At 43.9% G+C, this 21659-nt stretch overlaps 4 protein-coding genes across 8 annotated transcripts in view; 2 read left to right on the forward strand and 2 right to left on the reverse strand.

The window, feature by feature from the left end:
* Positions 1-21659, reverse strand: part of LOC109427584 (serine-rich adhesin for platelets) — a 539771-nt gene that overhangs the window by 111554 nt on the left and 406558 nt on the right. For all 5 annotated transcript variants that reach the window (XR_009997420.1, XR_009997421.1, XR_009997422.1 and 2 more), the window contains one exon: positions 972-1389. Coding sequence is in view for 1 of the 5 variants with exons in the window: in XM_062849926.1 (XP_062705910.1) it covers positions 972-1151 (180 nt within the window). In the remaining 4 variants the exon portion in view is untranslated. The remainder of the gene's footprint in view (positions 1-971; positions 1390-21659) is intronic.
* Positions 1625-3566, forward strand: LOC109621897 (uncharacterized). The gene is made up of 2 exons (XM_020076086.3): positions 1625-3274; positions 3340-3566. The coding sequence occupies exons 1-2, from the start codon at positions 2018-2020 to the stop codon at positions 3553-3555; spliced, it is 1473 nt and encodes a 490-aa protein (XP_019931645.2). The 5' UTR covers positions 1625-2017; the 3' UTR covers positions 3556-3566.
* LOC109427553 (uncharacterized) lies at positions 16332-17743 on the forward strand. The gene has a single exon (XM_062847643.1). It carries the CDS (start codon positions 16367-16369, stop codon positions 17741-17743), a length of 1377 nt encoding a protein of 458 aa, XP_062703627.1. The 5' UTR covers positions 16332-16366.
* On the reverse strand, positions 18687-20463 carry LOC109623228 (uncharacterized). The gene is made up of 2 exons (XM_029869507.2): positions 18944-20463; positions 18687-18881 (listed from the first exon to the last, which is right to left on the reverse strand). Exons 1-2 carry the CDS (start codon positions 20198-20200, stop codon positions 18687-18689), a joined length of 1452 nt encoding a protein of 483 aa, XP_029725367.2. The 5' UTR covers positions 20201-20463.

Genomic DNA, 21659 nt, shown 5'->3' on the forward strand with positions numbered 1-21659 from the left:
GAGTACTCGGTAAACACTTACTGACTTCAGAAACCTGAATCTTCAGGACGTTCTGTTGTTCTCGACCCGCTGTAGTAAAGAGTTATAGGCTCTCTTTAAGCTTTATGCGCTATCACAGTGCTCTTTTCAGGGCGCTGTTTGAACCAATTGTGGTACGCTTATGCGTGTATGACGATCCTATTCCTTATCTGTCCTTTCCCCTTTTTTCATTTCCTTCTCCCTCAGGTAAATGATGAATAGGCTCGTGTTCATGGCGATGGCACAAATTTCCCAAATAAAGGAGAACGTGCCTCTGGAGCCGACCTACTGATACCTGATACTCATGATAAGCTTTTTCAATGGACCGTGAAACCTCTTGAACGCAAAATGGAGCCTCTGAAACCTCCTTAAACACTCTCGAAATCCCCTTAACCCCTTAAATCCTTCTGGAACGTCCCCTTGAAACCTGGAACCTTTGTGAAGCCCCATGATTCCCTCATGAACCCCGCAGCGTCTATCTATCATGGAACACGATCTTGCATCAGGTAATAGAATATTTCGACTATCAGAGTGGTTCAGCAATAGGTGAGAATCGGCTGAGTTTGGTTAGGGATAAGGATTCTGAACTACTAGTTTAAATCATAGTTTGAGTACTTTATTTTCTCTTAAAAACAGGAGTTGAAGGGGATTTCATGTCAATGCAAGCTTTGCAAAATGGTTCAAGGAGTTCTGTGATAATTTTTCAACTATTTTGCATAATTTAAAACTGTCTTAATTGCTCAACAATTAGCAAATTTTATTGTGTTTTAAAAATCACCCAAGCTGTTGACCACCTTCTCCTGCAATAATTTGCTAGTATTTAATTTAATTTAAACAACCAGCAAAAATATTTGATAGGATTCTTACATGTGCACTGAGTGAGGTCAATCCCATGTGTGTCCCATCTGCAATAGCCAAGTCATACGAACAAAAATCCAAAGAAAGAAACCCACCTTGCCATAGCTGTTCAAGGGTCCGTTGACCCAGCGGTCCGCCTCGAGCCGGCCAGTCAGCAGGGCTCCCGTATTTGGATCGACATGTTGCCACTCGCGTACCTCCCTCTGAAAGGGACCGCCGCCACCTCGTGACGACGCTGCTGCCGATGCCGAAGATGCTGCTGCAGCCACTTCCATCTTGGTTGTTCGTGATGATCTATTTTTTCCACTTTTGGTCTGGGACGAGATTGGACGGATGGCAGTGACGGGTGTGCTGCGTGCGTTCACCGAAATTTTCCTTGGCTAGATTGGTATAGGAAACGGGTTCTCTGCTCTTTTTATTTCTGAAGTGGGTGAACTGCTCTCGATAGGTTCTTCGCAGAATCAGTCGCGGGTCCGTTATTCTGAGGACGTGATGATTGAAATCTTGACAAGTCTGGATGGAAAGAAAGAGGAGAATGGCATACGATTAGATAATGATGAACAAACTGCGTGCCTTGCAATAGCAGTGATTCGCCAAGTTAGATGGTATTGCTTTAAGAAATCGAACAATGTTAAACAGAAATGAGTACACAGCAAAAAATCAGAGATTGGATGTGATCCTCAAATGGCAGACCACTGTTCGCATCATGTTCGGGGATATTCCCTTATTATGACAATCTATTGCTGTGAATAATTCGACATGCACTTTTTCCGTTTCAAAACGATACTCTACACCGAAACATGTCGCGAGATTGAATTGCAACAGAAATGACGTATCGCCACTTTTAAGTTTTTACTGTGCACGGCGAAAGCGAACGCTTTCTTCTGTCCCGAAAATTCCACAATTACCAGCTAGAAAATTGAACTATCATCCATGATAAATGATTTTTTGTAGCTATCCGAGATGATTCGTTGTTTCTCGAATGATGGGACAGTTGCCGAATTGAGGTTAGTGCGTGTCATGATCCCGGTTTTGGGTGAAGGTATAAAGGCCCTTGCTCTGATGACCCACCGTTTCAGTTGGATTGGGGTTCGATTAAGTACGGTTCCACAAAGGTCAAGCTGACCCTGATTAGATTGCAATGGCTCGGTTAGTGCCGATCGTGGTTCTTGTCCTAAGTGCTCTCAGTGGGATTCGGTGTGAATTTGGACTAGATGTAGCAGCTCCGACCGTTAGCAGTGCAATTGCCACTGCAATTGGAAGTGGAATAAGTTCCGTTGTGAGGGCCAATGCATCGATAAAAATTGATTCAAGTGCTGATGGAAGTGGTACAGTGAATACACTCATCGTCATTTCAAACAATGTGACCAACCCGATGAACAAATTGTTAGGGAGCATTTTGGCGGGAGCTAGCAGTAGAAATGCGAACAGCCAGGAAATGTTCAATAACTTCTCCGAACTAATAAAGAATACATCAAAAGCGATAGTTTCAGCAAACACAACTGCGGATGATTTAAAGACTGTCACCAAAGTGTACTTATATGAATACATGATTGGGAATCTGACTGCGTTGAACAATACACTCCAGAATCTATCAAACGGTCTGAATATGATGCAGTCGCAAGTTCAGTTGGCAGCCAATGCAGAGTATCCACCTACCATTCTCAACATAACCGTGTATTTTAACAAAACCGTCGTGGCCAACCTCACAACCCCGTTGAGATCTATAAGAAAATACCTCACATCAATTGGCTCTACTATCACTACAATTGCAGCAGAACGTAGTCAGGCCATCGCTTACCGAGCACAGTTTAACGAAACGATCAGCGCAGGTGTCCGTAGCATAGATAGTGCTGCAGTCACCTTCAACCGAACTGTCGTAGACGTCTACCATAGGATCAGCCAACAGCAAACCAACACCTTCAAAGCAATCAATCAAACATACGCCTCCGTTCTGAATCGTGCCGACTCCTACGGAATCAACATGCGTAACCTCACCCAGTTCTTGTCCGACATGGTCACAGCTAACGCGAGTTTCACGCAGTTCGTCGAACTGAGCACCAACTACAGTACCGAACAGGTCACGAAAGCTCTCCACGAACAAACTACCGCAGTGACGGCAACTCTCCTCACCGTCATCAACTTCGTCACCAATCAATCCGTCACGAACTCCAGCGTCAACACCGCTTCCTGCACGCAAAAGGCCGTTCAGCAACTCCAGCAGAACCCAGTTGCGATGAACCGACTGGCCAGCTGTATGCAATCGGAGACCAACAGCTTCCGTACGACCACCCAGTTCGTTCAGGTGCAGATGGATGCCGTCCGGAATGCCGCCGCTTCGTTGGCCGTTCAGATGTCCCGAATTTGTCAGCGAGAGACGGGACCGTGTACCGCTTACGTGAGTTCAATATATCTCTGTGTTTTTGTCCAACCGTTGTTCTGACGATTTTTCTTCCGTTCTAGTTCTTTTCGGCGTTTCCGGATCACTCGCAGCGGGTGCAGAACAAGATATCTGTGGTGGCCGGAGGTGTTAGCAACGACGAACATATCGTTACGGGACGGATCGTCGATTGCGTCAACGGTGTGGGTAGCGATATTGTGGCCAATGCGCAAATCATTCAGAGCAAGTTCGTGACATGTTTGGGTACGATAAGGGTGGCACCAGTTGAGGTTGAATAAATTAGATTAAGACTATATATTAAATGGAAGTTTTTTTTTAAATTTCATGATCCAGTCCAGTTTAATTAGCACATAGCGCCTTTCATTGTGAACTGAGTGTAAAATTATAAATACCGGCCATCGGACATGAGTGCATGATTTTTTTTTTTGTATGCCTTAATTACATCCACATTCAGAGGGCGTGCTATATTTGGGTTTTTACCGCCGTGCACTAAACTAAACAAACCGACCCTCACTTGCACAAAACTTGGTGACGATTATACGGTTGTGAGTGTCATAATTTCTGCGCTGGAGCAACGGTAACGTGCGTTGACATTTGTTGCGAATGTACTTGTTGGCGCTGAATGTCACTGCAGTATTGATGAAAGAAAAAGAAAATGGATAGCTGTCGAGACTTATTTGTGTTAGATAAGTGATGATGCACAAGACTGTACCGGTAGTTGGAATCATGATTGTGCTTATCTATCGAGGCAGAAAGAGAATTAATGACGATAATCGATAAAAAATGTTTGTGTCACTGAACGCATTTGCTTGTCGCAAATCTTTTTTGGATTTGCCAACTGTTCATAATATGGATTTCGCACGGTAGTCGTATTTTCTTCGTCGGTCATTGAAGAAGATGCAAGTGATAAAGTTGTATTGGTTATGAGAATTTTTTTTTTGTCATTGCCATTAGTTATTCTAATTAGTTTTACGACTGATTCCGCTCGATACCATTAGCAAAATATTTCAACAGTAGGCTTACTACTGCATTACACAATTTTTCATGGCGTGAATGTAACATTCACAGCGTGGACATCATCTTTATTGCTCTCTCACGACTTCGATATAGCTGTGCACCTCTTACGTCATTCGGCAAACTTAAAATTAAAAGTCCTCCAAATACTGTTTCTCGACAGCATGCTTCTGAGATAGTATCAAAGAATGTAAGTCTTTGCAACTGAATGTTCCCATCCCTGCTGGTAATTGGGAACGATGCTAACGGGGAAGTAGCACGAAATCCGAAAAAAAAACATTAGAACTCGTCCGGTCATTCCTGCAGCAAATTCTGTAGATTAATACAGAAGATAAATCCAGAGCTTACTCCAGGAACTTCTCCAGTGATTTCACCAGGAGTTCTTGCTAGGATTCATCCAAGATGGTGTCAGAGATTCCTCTTAAAAATCATTCAAGAGTTTATCCATAAATTCTTCCAGAAGTTCTTCAAGCACTCCATTCGGGAACTTCTGCAGGCACTTTTTCTGATGGCGCTTAAGTAATCATTTCAACGAAGTCTTCCACGGATTAGTACAGAAATTCTTTCAGAGATTTCCGGCTTTACTCTATGAACTCATCTAGGAAATACTCTAGGGCACTGTTTTAAACATACCATCAAATCTTATCAACCTTCTAGGAATTTCCATTAAAATAGTTACAGAAATTTCTATAGAAATTCCACCAGTATTTTTATGTTTTTAGGGATGAGATCTCTTGAGGAATTCATCCAAATTTTTCTTCAGAGAATTCTGCCGAAATTCCTAAAAAAAATCAGTGTTTTTCTTCAGTATTCCTCGAGGGATTCCTGCAGATATTTTTCCTACGGCTGTTCGAGAATTATTCTATGCTTCTACGGCTTTTCTAGGAATTATCCTAGCATTACCGGCAGAAATTCTTCAAGAAATTTCATCGAAAAAAATCCAAAAATTTCTCCCAGATTTGAAGCGATTCTTCAAGAAATTCCTCTTACGATTTCTCCAGGAATTCTTCCCAGAATTTCTCCAGAAAATCCTGTAGGGCTCTAGAGGGATTCCTCCGTGAATTTCTACTAGTATTCCCTCAGGAATTCTTACAGGGATTCGTACAGGAACTTCTCCAGGGATTCGTTCATAAACTTGACCAAAAATTTATGTAGAAACTAATCTAGGAATTCTTCAAGAGGTTTTTTAAAGGAATCCACCAGAGATTCCTCTTGAGATACGTCTAGCGATTCCTCCACGGATTACTCGAAGGATTGTTCTTGGGATACTTCCGGGGATCCCTCTAAAGACTTTCCCAGGGATTCCTCCAAAAATTCGTCCACAGATTCCTCCAAGTGTTCCTCCAGAAATTCCTTCAAGGATTTCTCCAAAGGTTTCTGCAAGGATTCCTCCGCGAATTCTTTCAAGATTTCTTCCTGGAATTCCTTCATAGATTCCCCCTGGAATTCCTCCAAGGATTTCTCCAGGAATTCCTCCAAGGATTTCTCCAGGAATTCCTCCAAGGATTTCTCCAGGAATTCCTCCAAGAATTCCTGCAGGAATTCATCCAAGGATTCCTCCTGGAACTCCTCCCAGGATACCTCTCGATATTCCTTCAATGGTTTCTCCAAAATTCCTCGAGCAATTCTTTCGAGGATTCCTCCGGGTATTCCTCCAAGGATGCTTCCAGGAATTTGTGCAAAGATTACTCCGGGAATTCCTTTAACGCTTCCTCCAGGAATTCCTCCAAGGACTCCCCCAGGAATTCTGGCAAGGATTTCCGCCGGAATACCTCAAAGGATTCCTCCAGGAATCTCTCCAAGGCTTCCTCCAGGTATTTATCCATTGATTCCTCCAGGAATAACTCCAAGGATTCGTCCTGGCATTACTTCAAGGATTCTCTCAGGGATTATACCAAGAATTCCTTCAAAATTCCACCCGGAATTTCTTCAAGGACTCATCCGGGAATTCCTAAAAGGATTCCTGCAGGAGTTTCTGCAAGGATTTCTCCAGGAATTCCGTCAAGGTTCGCCCAGTAATTTCGCCAAGGACTCCTCCAAGAATCCCTCCTAGGATTCCTCCAGGTATTTCACCAATGAATCCTACAGGGATTCTTCCAGGAATAACTCCAAGGATTCCTCCTAGTATTCCGTCAAGGATTCTTCCAGGGATGCCTCCAAGGATTCCACCAAGGATTTCTTACAAAATCCTCCAGGAATTCCTTCAAGGACTCCTCCGGGAATTCCTCCAAGAGCTCCTCCAGGTATTTTTGCAAGGACTCCTCCGGGAATTCCTTCAAGGTTCCTCCTGGCACTTCTCCAGCAAAACTATAGAGATTCATCTTGAATGTTTTTACAGTAACTTTCCTAGGAAGTTCACTAGGAGTTTGATTTGAGAGACTGCAAGCCAAACTATATTTTTTTAGGAATAAGCTCAAGGAATTCTTTCAGGAATTCCTTCAGAAACTTTTCCGAGATTTCTACAGTGATTCTTCCAGAGTTTTCTGCATGAACGTGTTCAGAAACTACTTCAAAAAGTCCTATGAAATTTGTCTAGGGATGCCTCCAAAAAACTTCACATGGATTCTTTTTAAAAATGGCTGTGGAAGCTTTTCCTCAGGTTGCTCGAGGATTTTGGAGAAGGATATTTTCCTTTTTCCTCTAAGAATCTCCCTGAGTACCTCTAGAGTTAATTCTATGAAAATATGCAGAAATCCTTCAAGCATTTTTTTTTTCGAAGTTTTTGCTGTGATTGCTTTACAAATTTCTTCAAGAGTTTCTCCAGATATACTTACAGGGGTTCTTCCAAAAATGGCTTTAGAAACTCTTCCACACATTCTTCCAGGAATCTTTGAAATGATGTCTCCAGAAATTTTTTCTAGAAAATTTCTCCAGAAATTATTTTAGAAACTCATTCTGATTCAGAACCCTAGGGATCTCTTTAGGAATTTGTTTTAGTATTCCTCTGAAAAATCGAATATTTCTCAACCTATTCTTCCAGGTATTCTGCAAGGGAAACCTGGGAAGATCCCTAAAGAATTTTTCATGCTTTTGTCTTGGAATACCTCCAGGGACTCTCCAGGGAATTTTCCGAAGGATTTCGTGTAAGAAATTTTCTAGAGATTCCTCCAGCGTTTGCTCTTGAAATTCCTGCATGGATTCTTTCAGAGTTCTCTGAAACACTTTTCTTAGAAACTTTGCTCCAGGATTAAAAAATACTCTAATGTTCTTTGGGCTTTCTGTACAAATTCTTTTTAAAGTTTTGTGACAATTTGATTTCGAAAGTCTTGGAGAATTTATTTAGAAATCTCTCCACAAATTCCTTTGGAGATTCTCATCCGTATCTCTCCACGGTTTTCTGTAGGAATTATTCCACAAATTTCACTATATTTTTCACGAAATTCTCTAGACATTCCGTCATAGATGTTTCAGCGATATCTCTAGAAAAAACTCTGGAATTTCATCAAGGTCCAAAGATTCAAGCTTTTTTTTCAGAGTTTTTGGTTAGAATTCTGCCAGAGAGTTCTGTCAGAGTTTTCCTTAGATGCCTGGCAAAAAATATTGCTCTAGATTTCAGAGTGTTCAGAGGGGGGATTTAAGAGAGTTTCAATGGGTTTCCAGGGGCTTTCGGGGGCATTCCAGGAGTGTTCCTGAACATTTCAGGTACGTTCTAGGAGTTTCCAAGACGTTGCAGAAGAGTCCAAGGTAGTGTTGTGTAGTTTAAATATCAAACAACATTTCAAACTTAAATTAAGATAGGCATAACCACTCATTTTTCTGTTTACCATCGGAATAAGACTCTCCGACGACTTATGATTAGCTCATATCAGTAGCGGACAGGCTAGCCAGTATAAACTGTGGTGCCACAGGTTTAACCCAAGAGCAGTCGCGTCTTCGAGCATCTTCAGCAACACCTCAGAAAAATTTTCATGAGCTTTTCCAGAGTTGCGAACAAAAATTGAAACCGTTTCTTAGAAGTCCCGTACTAATAACTCGAAGTTTGTAGGGATCAGCTTTTGCTGTAAAAACGTTTATTTTTACTGATTTTTCCAATTAGAATAACTTGTTACTTACAATTTATCGGTTTCTTTCCGAGTAATCTTCCTTTAGGTGATAATTTCCAATTTTAGATTAAGTAGGAATTTGCTATAATTTAGGTAACAAATTTTAGATAGGAACAAATTATAGAAATAATTTTAGGTAGAATAATTCAATTACAACTTACGTTTAATGCAAGAAATACAATTCAATCCTTGCTAAATTTAGTCCTTTACTTGGTACAAACGGATGTGTTTACAGACCTATTCTTTCACCATCTACTTTCTTTCTATTCAGTCAACATTTGCCATGTCATCACCTCACCTCGCTATTGACACTGACATTCATTCCGACAATCCTATCTGCCCTATGGTAATTATTGACCATCACGCACCGGGGGGTACTCGTCGTCACATCCCCCCGCCCGTAAACCATTGTCATTGAATTCCGGTTTACCTCCAGCTTCGACGTCGAGTAACGCCAATTTGACCACCGGCCTCCTTAGGATGCCTCTCGCAGTCTTCACCCAGGCCTGCCGCACCCTTCCATCTTTTCCATTGACAACTTCCTGAATTCTTCCTCTCACCCACTGGTTTCGAACTGCACCATCCACGATCAACACCAAATCTCCTTTAGTCATCTCCTTCACTTCTTCGAACCATTTCGACCTTCTAGATATTACCGGCAAATACTCTTTTATCCATCTTCTCCATATTCCATTCGACAAATGCTGCACAAACTTCCATCCGCTCCTCAGGGTTGCTTGGTAGTCTGGCTGTTGCTTGACTCCGTTTGAGCTCCCCAACAGAAAATGATTTGGAGTAAGAGACTCCTGCACGTCCGATTCCAGCGATATATACGTTAGCGGCCTCGAATTTATCATTGCTTCCGCCTCGATGATGACCGTCTCCAAAACTTCGTCGTCTGGTCTTCGCTGCTCTTCCAGAATACCGCCTATTGCCACTTTCACTGAGCGAACCATACGCTCCCATACTCCTCCCATGTGAGGAGCGCCTGGTCACCCTGGTGGGTTAAACGACCACCGTGTTGTGGTGTTGGTGAACGTTGACGCCAGATGTTGTTCCAAATCATCCATTTCCTGCTTCAGCTGGTTGCTCGCACCGAGGAAGTTCGTGCCGTTATCGCTAAAGATCTCTGATGGTGCTCCTCGTCGTGACACGAACCTTTTAACCGCCATTACGCAGGACTCCTTCAACAGACTATGTACAACCTCAAGATGCACAGCCCGTATTGTCAAACAGGTGATTAGAGCCACCCACCGCTTAACAACGCTTCGTCCAAGTTTCACCAGCACCGGGCCGAAGAAGTCAACTCCAACAAAAGTAAACGGCCTTACATACGGGGTAACTCGCACTTTGGGCAACGGAGCCATAGGGGGCGAGCTAGGAGTCGCCCGACGTATCTTACATGGCAGACAATCCTGCGATATCTTGAACACGACTGACCGTAGTTTCGGGATCTCGTAGAGTTGCCGCATCTCATTGACGATCGTCTCACGGTTGCAATGGCGATAACGACGGTGGAAATAGTCAACCAGAAGTAACGTGATTGGATGTTGCCGAGGTAGAACTACCGGATACTTAATGTTAGAAGGGATCCAGTCAGCATACTCAAGACGGCTCCTTGTTCGTATTACGCCTGTTTTATCCATGAACGGCCACAATTTGCGTAACGTGCTTGATTTTGGTAATGTGGCATGAACTGCTTCGGGTTTTCCCTTTGACTTGTGCAGCATTTCGGATTCCAACGTAAAACACTCCGTTTGTGCTTGAATCCACAGTGATTTCTCGGCGCTGCACAACTCCTCTTGCGTCAATAATAGAGATGGGCAATCAGATCCGGACCCGTTGAAAAGATCCGGATCCGTGCAGTGAGTGAGCGAACCGTGGCTCTTTTCCAGAGAGAGCCGGATCACCCGTCCGCATGTACGAAAGACTCGAGAAAAGAACCGTTCGCTCCTCTTTGGAAGGCTCTGGATTGCTTGCAGCTCATTCTCTCAGACACAGCATACGACAGTCACTCTCTTGATGTGTTATGGCATTCCTGCATCCACATTACCCCCTAGCTGCGTGTTTGGGTCGTTCTAGTCAGGTCGCCCAGGACAGTCGGATCTGCGATCTTTCGATTGAGCATCGTGTGCGTTGTAAGCGGATCGCATGCCTGAATTCTTCGCCAGGGATCAGAACGCGGTTGGTATACGACTGTAGTGGTGAGGGTTCGGAGCCATCGCTGTTTAGCAGTGTTTGGTTGGTGTGACGAAAAAGCAGGTGTCGTAAAGTTATGACTGCTCAGTGCGGTCCGGCCATTCATGACTGAGCCGCAGACCCGTTCAGAAGATCCGGTTCACTAAAGTGATTGATCCGACTCGGTTCCGATCACTGAAATGAGCCGTTTTGCCCACCTAATCCTATCAATCGCGCCTCGCTTTGTCGAGATCGTTGGATGTTTTGAATAAATCGATGCACGTAAGCCATTGAACGGTGCAGCTTTTCCCACGTACTGAATCTATTTACGTCTACTACCGCTGGCTCCACAGCTTCATCATGAACGTTCAACGCCACTAGGGGGCTGTCCATAAACCACGTGGTCATTTTTTTGGGACTTTTCAACCCCCCCCGTGGTCATTTGTCCATACAAATTTTTTTATTTGTCCATACAAAATGGTCATTGGCCGAACCCCCCCCCCCCCCCTCATGACCACGTGGTTTATGGACAGCCCCTAGTTCCTCCTGCGTGGGTTCGATCAGTTCACTACCACTTGGCCAATTGTCCTCGGATTGTCGAAGAAATTCCGGTCCTTGAAACCACCGATTTTCGGAGCGAACAGCCGGTCCATTTCCCCACTTTGTTGCGTCGTCAGCTACATTCTCTTTCGTTGGCACCTTCCTCCATTCGTCGACATCCGTCATCGATAGAATTTCACCGATCCTTAATCCAACGTATTGGTGATACCGCCGCTGATCCGATCGTATCCAGGCGAGAACTGTATTGGAGTCAGTCCATAATACGCGCTTCGTCGCCTTGAGAGCGTGCATGATGATCACACTATTGAGCAGACGAGTTCCAAGGACGGCAGCTTGCAATTCGAGTCGAGGAATCGTCAACATCTTCAACGGTGCTACTTTGGATTTTGCCATTACAAGGCTAACTGCCGGACCTTCTGGTGTTTCAACTCGGAAATACACTGCACATGCATAGGCTGATTGGCTCGCATCGACGAATACAAGGATCTGCAACTTGCAATAACTCTCTTCTGTGGCGCCTTCGAAGTAGCAACGTGGGATTCGAAGAGTGCTCAATTCCGAAATCAGCTCGATCCACTTCTTCCACTGCAGCCAACTCTTTCCATCGATAGGATCATCCCAGCCGATTCCTGTTGCCCAGATGTCCTGCATCAAGATGCGCCCGTGGATCACGAAAAACGATATGAGTATTTACCATCGGGTCGAAGAAGCTCATTACGGTGCGTAAGACTTCTCGTTTCGTAGGAACGTGTGACTCTTCAAGAACGTGTCGCAGATTATCACGGAGGCAAACAGTGAATGTGAAGGTGTCGCTACTTGGAATCCACTTTATTCCTAGGACGGATTCAACCCGATCATCCTTTTCCACGGTGATACTTTTTTCCGCCTCCTGCGATTCATCTCCAACCCGTGCTGCTATCGTTGAATCGTTTGACAAGAAATTCCGGAGCTCGAATCTACCTTCACTTGACGACCAATCTCTACCGCTTCCTCGATGGTTCCGAAGCTATCGAGGTAATCGTCCACATAATGACGGTGCACGATGGCTTCAGCTGCCCGTGGGTATACTGCTTCGAAATCGTTGGCGTTTAGATGTTTTATATACTGTGCACTACATGGTGAACATGCAGCCCCAAAGATGGCTACGTCCATTACGTAGGTAACTGGCTCTTGATGTGGCTGCTCCCTGAACAGGAACCTCTGGAATTGTCGATCTTCAGATCGTATGAAGAGTCGATGAAACATTTCCTTGATGGCCTTGTGTGCGTATTGTTTCGCCTCGTAATCTCGAATTTGCTCTCTAACGCGTTCGTATAACACTGTATCCTTCTTCAGCCGCCTTTCCAAAGAGCACAATCGTCGAAACGCCATGTTGTAACTGCTTGGAAACCGAGTATTGTCCGCTTTCCACAGCAGCCCAGTTTCGAAGGCTCCGCCGACTCTTCTGGTGGTTGTTTCAAGCAGCATTTTTGACCTCTTGTCCTCCTCCGATCCCAGAAGAGTAGTGGGATGCGTTACACCAGTGTTATCTAGCGTAATGTAGTCACGAACCAGCTGGTTGAGCTCCTGTTCCTGATTGGTCCATCCTCCAAAGTGAAGCCCACATACGACCGTTGACGCTGTCGTTATTGCGCATCCGTAGATGCTCCACCCAATGCGGCACTTGGCGGCTATCGGTTCTACCCATCTTCCTTCTCTAATTTTCAACGGTACGGTGAGCTTCAAATTGTCAAGACCAATCAAGAGTTTTGGAGATACCTTCTCGTAGCTTTGAATAGGTAGACCGCGTAGATGGGGGTATCGATCACACATGTCTTCGTAGCTCACTGTTTGCGATGGGAGCAGTAATCCACCGACTGTCCGAGCGTTGCTCAGTTGATACTGTTTTGTTGATCCTCTGCCTGAAATCTCAGCGCTGATCTGCCGCGACTTGGGCTCACTACGCTTGATGTTCCCGATCCACTGCAAGTTCAATGGTTCCGTTGGTCCAGTGATTCCAAGTTGATCCGCTACGGTATCCTCCAACAGCGTAATTTTCGATCCTTCGTCCACAAAGGCGTAGATGCTCACTTCACAGCCCTTTCCGTATAGCGTCACGGGTATGATCCGGAACAATGGCCCTCCGCTCGCTACCGACTCGTTCGCATGGCTCGTAGATACCGCCGCATGAACTGGTACTGGAGAATGTAACAGCGAATGATGTTTCAGCCGACAATCGTTGATTCCACATTCCTTCGCAGTTCTGCACGGCCACTTCCCGTGGAAATTCAAACACGATCGACAAAGACCACTCTGCTGAACGGCCTTCAATCTTCCGCTTATATCCATCGACTTGAACCGGCTGCATTCCGCCACCCGATGTCCTTCCGCTTTACAAATTGCACAAGGTTTTCTCGGATTACGGGAACCCACAACGTTAACCGGTACGTTCTTTGACGACACGGTGGTTTCTGTGTGCGTCTGTACGAAAGCCCGATCCTTGGTCTTTTGCTTATGTTTTTCGTTGGTTGAGAAATCATCCGCCACGTCATAGGCTAGCTCTACTAAAGTTGACATGAACTGCCCAAACGTATCCAAATCCACGTTGAACTGCATGATTTTGTACGCCGACCACTTGAGTCTGTAATCAACAGGTAATTTTCCCACCAGATCGTGCAGCAGGGCCGGATTAGCCAGATGTGCCTGCTGTCCCGCGTTCTTCAGATGTTGCACCAAATTGTCCACAACCAATCCAAATTCAATGACCGCTTCTAGATCGTGAATTTTCAGACAAGGTAATCGACGAACTCGTTCCGTCATCGAGCGAATTAATGTCTCCGGACGACCGTATCGCATCTCTAGCGTGCGAATTACGTGCGGAACACTAGCCGGACACAACAGCATGCTGCGCACCGCTTCTAGAGCTGAACCTTTCAAACAACGTTGCGGTCGAATCAGGTTTTCGTCGTCAGAAAACCCACAAGTAGAAGATGACCGCCGAAAATTGCTGATCCATATGGGCCATTCCTCAGGATTTCCGGAAAATATTGGCAAATCCTTCCCCATGACTTGCCTAGCTGCCAGCTGCCTACCGGTTGGACCTTCCAAGAAGTGGCCGTCATTAAAGCTCGCTTGAGTGTTTGACTCATTACTTCTCGGTACTGGTTGCTGCCTTCTACCGCTGTTATCCGGTCTGATTAGCCCCGTTGCCCGTTGCCCCATCTGATTCATCGTTGCACAATCTTCGCAATCCCGCATCTGGTTCCTCCACAGAACGCGCTGGGTTGTCGTGTTGTCTGGTACCACCGATACCGCTCGTCAGCACTTCGTTCGTGTTTCCCGCACCGCGTCCGAAATTATCACTTTCGGTTTGTTCACGAACTCGCGCACGTTGACGACCTTCTCATACACTGATACGATCGATTCCACCCACCAACAGTTTCAGATTGCAACCGTCTGAATTGACTTGGTCACCAGAAACACCATCCACATTTTGTCTGTCAAACTCATCCACGAAATGTCGATTGTCGTAACCATTCGAGTGAGCTTGCTGGTCTTCGTTTACCTGGCTAACCAAAGTCTGTACAGGGAGCAGTTTCACGGAGGAGACAATTGTATTTCGCATTGTTAGTGGGGGAATGTCATAGCTCCTATTGGCCCTAATTTTGGCTGTTTGGCGGTTAGTAGTTTGCGCGAGGGTTACCTGGTTTTGACCACGACTAGGGTCAACTGCTGACGTGAACTCTTTCAGGGTTTCCGCTGTCTGCTGCGTCGACTTCTCCAGCCAGTCTGCCACCTTGTCCTTCGAATCGGCATCGGTACCGATCAAACTGCCTCTGCTGCTGCCGTACTCGGACGCCTGCCGTATCAGCCTTGCTTTTTCTTCCTCCGAGCGTCTCCTGATTTCCATCTGCTTCATCCTGAATTCTCGCTCCTCAGACATCTTCTTCTTCAAAGCGGCCTTCGCTTCGGCGATTCGTCTTGCTTCGATCGCCAACTCCTTCTCCCGTAGTTCCTCTTCAAGCTTCCTTTGAAGATCCTGTAGCTCCTTCTCCGTGGCGAGCTCTTCTTCACGGATCTTCTGTTGCTCTTCCACAGCTCGCAACTCTAGCTCCAATCGCATACGGGCGCTCGATGTAACACTTTGCTCGCCGATGCATTTCTTGGACCTCCGGCTAGTTTTGCTTCCGGCCGATGATTTTGCGCCTGACTTTTTCACTGGAATTGCAAGGTTCTCCAACGTATTTGCCGTCGCTTTAGGTTTCGCACCTCTACCTTCCATAGTGCAGTTCGTACATTTCCATTCCCGATCCTTCACACTGGCATCGACTTTGGCGCAAGAGTAGTGATGCCAGAGCTGACACGTGTCACACGCCACCATGTCATCATGTTCGTCGGGTTTGGTGCAAAATGCACAACTGCGCTGCAGCTGCGGGGCATTGTTCTCCGCCATTGCTCCAAAATTTCCACTGCGATAAATTCTAAAGGAATGTTGAAACCGTTTCTTAGCAGTCCCGTACTAATAACTCGAAGTTTGTAGGGATCAGCTTTAGCTGTAAAAACGTTTATTTTTACTGATTTTTCCAATTAGAATAACTTGTTACTTACAATTTATCGGTTTCTTTCCTAGTAATCTACCGAGTAATTATTCTACCTAAAATTATTTCTATAATTTGTTCCTATCTAAAATTTGTTACCTAAATTATAGCAAATTCCTACTTAATCTAAAATTGGAAATTATCACCTAAAGGAAGATTACAGTACAGTACAGTTGCTAAACAGTAAGCAGAAAACTTTGACGGAACACCCTTTAAAGGCTTATGAAGCCCTCTGAAACGCCTCTATTGCCCCTTGAAACCCCCTTCTTTAAAGCTCACTGGGAATTCTCAGGAACAACACCTGTTCTCGCGAACTAAGTTTCCTCATAACTGCATAAAATTCCCCTTTTTTATTCGCTTGTCTATTTATGCACATTTTTTAACATGAAAAGAGGTTCCAGTGTAAATTCTTGCTTAAGTGTGTAGTAAAGTCTTTCTGGCCTAGTCTCACTTAAACATTCGTTATATTGAACTACATCAGTTTTCTCCTGTTTTATTAGACTTTCTATAACAAATTGAAATGCTTTCTCCAGTGCATAATTTCTCGGTAGATGATTTGGGACTTTCCCAGCCAGTCTAAGATAAATGAAATCAGGTTTCCAATGCGTAGCGTAGAGAAATATAGGTATAAAGGCCTATGCTTTGAGGTTGCACTGATGCAGTCGGTCTGCGATCAAGCTCGATAAACAAAGGTGAAATAAACCCGAGCATAGGTGATGGCGTGTTCGGGGCTGCTTTCCTCGATGCTGATCTGTAGTGTTATCAGTGGAGTTTGGTGCATATTTGGGTTGAGAATAAAGGATCAGATTGTCGGATCTGTGAAATCTACATCAGATTGGATTTATGACCCGCACGTCTCGATTACGAGACGTGAAGCGGAAGTGGATGATAGTGGAACTCTCGGTATCATTCTCGGAATGACGAAAAAGTTGAGTGAGCCTATTATGTTTTTAATGGATACGATTCATAGTGGTGTAAGAGATAACAAAATGAAAACCGACAGATGGTTTGGTTTCGCATATAAGTACATGCAGCAATCACTGGGTGCTATTAAGGAAGTTAATGCGACAGCAGAAAATTTGAAGAATGCAACAAAGGCTAACTTGTATAATGAAATCAAGAATGATTTAACGTCATTGAATGAAACAGGCTTGACAAATCTACTGGAAGGCCTTGGTACATTATATTTTAAACTGAAAGCCATCGGTGAAGCAGAATATCAACCAAACAGTGGAAATATTTCCTTGTACATTACTGAAGACATCATTAGCAATGTGACTATACCCTTGGAAGCTGTTAATACCTACATGAGTTCTATTACATCCACTCTCAAAGCCATTGCCTCCGGAAGGAGACAGATTATCGGGCATCATGCAAAACTGAATGAAACCATGAATGGGTCTATGCGTAATTTAGCGAAAGCCTTCATCTTATTCAATCGAACGATCGTAGAGGCGGAGAAAAGCGTTATAGAAAACATGACCTTGACATTCGACATATACGATCAATCCCATAGATTTATTTTGGATCAAATGAACTACTTCGGGACCGATAACAGTAGTTTACTGAAAATCTCTCCAGACATGGCCATTGAAAGAGAAACATCATCGACGGCTGTCGCGAACAGCACCAACTTTTGCACAAGCCAAGCCGCCAACCACATCCAGGAACAAACCCTTTTGGTCACCCAGCAACTCCTCATCGCTATGAACAACGTTACCAATCAGTTTGCAGTGAGTTCCCTTTCCACCACCGAATCATGCACCCCAGAAGCTGTTCGTCAATTGATTAATATAGCAATGCAAGTGAATCGTATGGGTAGCTGCATGAACTCGGAAATAGAAAACGTACGCAAGGCAACCACGGTGGTTCACAAACTTCTTTGGAATACCATTGGCGGTATCGCGTTCGCTACGGTAGATCTACTTCCGGCGACCTGTCCAGAAGGACCCGACCGGAGGTGTATCGATGTCGACTACGTGAGTTGTTGGAAATTTGAATACTGTTTCGAGGATTCTTTACCGTTTTATTTTATTTTAGTTCACCAACAATATAACCCAATATGCGAGGAGCAGAATATCGACGGGTGTTGAACAATTTGTCAACGGAGAACGAATGACCTGCGATCGGATAGTCGACTGTACTACACGAATTGGAAGAGCTATTTCGCTGTATGCTCAAGAAATCCATAATCAGTTTACGACCTGCTTAAGCTTACCAGGAAGAAAGTTGTCAGTGTAATTTCGTTCATCTATATAATAAAAAATAACCGATGAAGTTACGAAATAGTCCCTCTATTGGCTTTGGGGTTGGAGAAATTTCAAAGGGAAAGAATCCTATATCATCCGACTCATCTACCTCTGGTTAGGATTTTCTTCAGGAAGGCGAGGTTTGTTTATTGTCAATAACGTTAATTTGTGAAAAAAAAATCGCGTTTTGGTGAGATTCAAACCTATAACTCAGTATTTGCTAGGCCGAACGCTTTAATCAACTAAGCTAAGCCATAGACCAGGTTGAAATTCAGCGGAATAGAAAGTCAAACTGAATCGGAAACCATTCCACGAAGACCCTTTTTTTTCAGTAGGGTTAATCCATTTACGTGTTACATATCTACTCACATGGCGTGCCTAACAGTTCTATTGCGTAGGTATAGTTGCGCTGTTTGACATCTGTGAAATGGTAACTCACTCAGTCACTATATTATACATTGATTTTGTATTGGATTTGGACCGCTGAACACCTCGGCGTATTAAGGTAGAGCCAGTGATACTTACTTATTCGACCGGATATTTATTCGAAACTGGATACTTTTCAGTTTCATTTCTTATTTGATACACTACAACGTTCATTGTAGTAAATGCTTTTTGTAGGCTGAAGTTTCTTATGACCACACTTTAGCCAATAAATTGCCTTCTGAAGTTCACCGTTAACTAAATCTAAGTTTACTATAACGAAAGCAGAGTTGAAAAAAGGATTTCTCAAATATGTAATAACAAATACTTATTTAATTGATGCTATAATTGCTTTCATTATTGTTCAAGTACCTGTCGTCAAGCAGTTGACAGATTTGTCTTGAATACTCAATACACCGTCCTGAATATCATTCGAAACGGTATCGACACAATTGATGATTCGATAAAGAGACAAGTTTTGTTCAGCTATGACGACACTGCTCATCATGTCGTATTTCATTTGTAAGCGAGACGAAAAGTCCGAGATAGCATCGAAAGCCTGAAACAAGAACCAAAGTTGAGGATTCTGCAGGAAAATTCATACACTAAAACACCACTCACCGCAACGCTGCAAGTGCCATTTGACACCGAACACATGTTAATCCGCACCACTTGAGGTCCAACCCATCGCAGAACGTCCCCAAACAGTCCCGGAACCGTGACTTGCGCAAAGCTCGCTAGACTTGCCCCTTCCGATTGAAGGCAAAGATTCAGCCTCGATGGAGACAATCCCGGCTGTTGAAACATGGTTGTGTATTTGCGCTCGCACGTCCTGGAAAAGGTGCTCGTGCTTGTAGAGGCCGTGTCGCTGATGTTTTGAATACCGTTGTAGAGGGTTTGTGAAATGTTCGTCGTTTGGTTCCCGAGGGTGTACGCAAGCTGTAGAGTAAGGGCAGCTGTATTGTTCCGGATGTTGTCCAAAGCAACGGATGCTACTGTGCTAGCGTTGGCCAGGAAGTTCATCAGGTTGGTCATGTTTCCGTTGTTGTAAGTGGAAGCCTTCGAAAGCACGGGCGCGTAAGCCTGATTCAGAGATTTGAGACTGTTATCTGACGCACGGATGGCGCTACTGTAGACGCCGTAGCTCGTTCGATTGAAATTGGTGACAACCTGAATCAAGTTTTTGAGCGCCGTATCGACCGAATCGTTAAGATTGAGCTTTTGTAAGATAGTTGCCTGTTTCTCTTTCACTATAGTAGATATTAGCGATCCCAACGTTGACAGAGCACTGCTGATGCTTTTCAGGGAAGTAGTGTAGATCGATATCAAATCTGATGTAATGACCATTGACACATTTCTTGCGGTATAGGGTGGATCAGCAGTGTTCACTTCATTCAAAGCAGATAGTAGTACACTCTGGACAGTAACCAGCGAGTTCACTTCCGCAGCAAGATGCGTCAAATTTCCGCTGAAATCCTGATATGTTGTAGGGTTGAGCACAGATTGCAGACCTACCACAGTAATCTGAGCCTTGCTCAATGCCATCGCTGAAGATTCCACCAACCCGTTGAGATTCTCAAAAAGCGTCGCAGAATCGCCACTTTTATCAGACGCTGCATCATTGATACCCGCCAGTAATGACTCCAATGGAACCACCACATCACTTGCAATAGATCGAAGCATCTTCAATACACCACTAGAATCTAATGTTTCGTTGATCGATATGGTCATTTTGGCGGCAATCACCGGCTGCACTCCCGCTCCAATGGCTCTGCTCACGGAATTTGGCACACCCTGAATCGCGATTTTCAGTCCGAGGTCACAGTTGGCAAAACCGGTCGCCATAAGGGCAACACCCAGCACAAGCAAGCGCTTCATCTCTAAGGTAAGATCAAATCAGCCGATTGTCTAACTAATACTATTTGTCACATTCGACTGGCTATTTCTTTTATACCGCGGTGTCTACGAACAAAGCCACAAACACGTTGTTGTCAAGAAAACGACTATTTGACCTGAACTTTCTATTTCAAATGCATTAGCTGATTTCGATTTACCGATGTTTCACGACGGCAACCAACACGATGCGTAAATAAAATATGAAAAGAGAAATGGATAAACTTCGGAACATCATGCTTCAGGTTTGAAATAGGACAATCCATCATCAAGTTTCAACATGGTTCTTTTGGTTTGTATTATTATGTATTTACATAATACATTTTTTTTTGCTCCCCCGCACTTGTATGAAAAATCTGTTGAGTGATATTGGAAATTGTTCTTACGATCTGTCAAATGTAAGAAAATCACCTATTGGTTTTTAATTTTTTTTTTACAAAAAAATTACCTTTGTGAATAGTCTTTTTTTTTTTTGTCTGTATTAACGAGATTTTTAACCCTAGGCTAGTTCATCTCGGGACCCACGTTTTACTTGCCTTCCGAAGGAAGAACCCACATTTTCGTGAGTATGTCGGGAGTGGATTCGATCCCAGGTCCTCGGCGTGATAGTCAAGTGTTCTAACCACCACACCAGGTCCGCTCCACCCCGTGAATAGTCTTGTTTATATCAAGGGGATTCACTAAACTACGTAAGCCACTGCTTTAAATATGTTCCTGCGTAAACCTTGTGCCCACCAAGGCAATCTTTGATAATTTCATTCGCAATTTTTTGAAACATTTTGAAAAAGTAGACAATCATGGCTTTACGCAGCTTTTTACGCTGTTTGGTGAATCCTCTTAGGGAATCGCGCCACTTGGGCGGTGGCTTCTATTTTCGTCTGTTTTCCGCTATAACTCAGTTAAATTTGAACCAATTGACACAATTTTTGGAATGCGGTGAGATAGGTATAGTATCTACCCATGTACAACAATTGGTTCAAAATTGACCGAGTTATAGTGGAAAACAGACGAATATAGAAGCCACCGCCCAAGTGGCGTGATACCCTATTATGTACTGAAAATTACATTCGAAATTTATGTAAACTGCCTATATGGCTATTTCCAAATTTTTGCGCCCTCATATGTGTAAAACTTACGGAGGTATTGGATATTTAATCTGCTCTTCCAAATATAATAAATTGTGAATTTTTGCACACTAACGAATTTACGAGAAATTGCCCTTGTGAATATTCCAAGTTTTTGAACCCCAAGCTTTTGTATGGAATGCGGAATTTTTCTTCCATTTTTCAAAGTATAAGAAAATCACCTTATTTTTATAGTTTAGTACCCTCATAAAAAAAGCTCCCTTTTCTGATGTTTACTTGTTTGTTTGCGCCGAAATCGAAATCTCGTGAAAAAAAACAGCAGCTTTATGATTATGGAAGGGCGGAAGCACCTCTGATAT

Source organism: Aedes albopictus, chromosome 2, assembly GCF_035046485.1.
Source record: "Aedes albopictus strain Foshan chromosome 2, AalbF5, whole genome shotgun sequence".
Taxonomy (NCBI): Eukaryota; Metazoa; Arthropoda; class Insecta; order Diptera; family Culicidae; genus Aedes; species Aedes albopictus.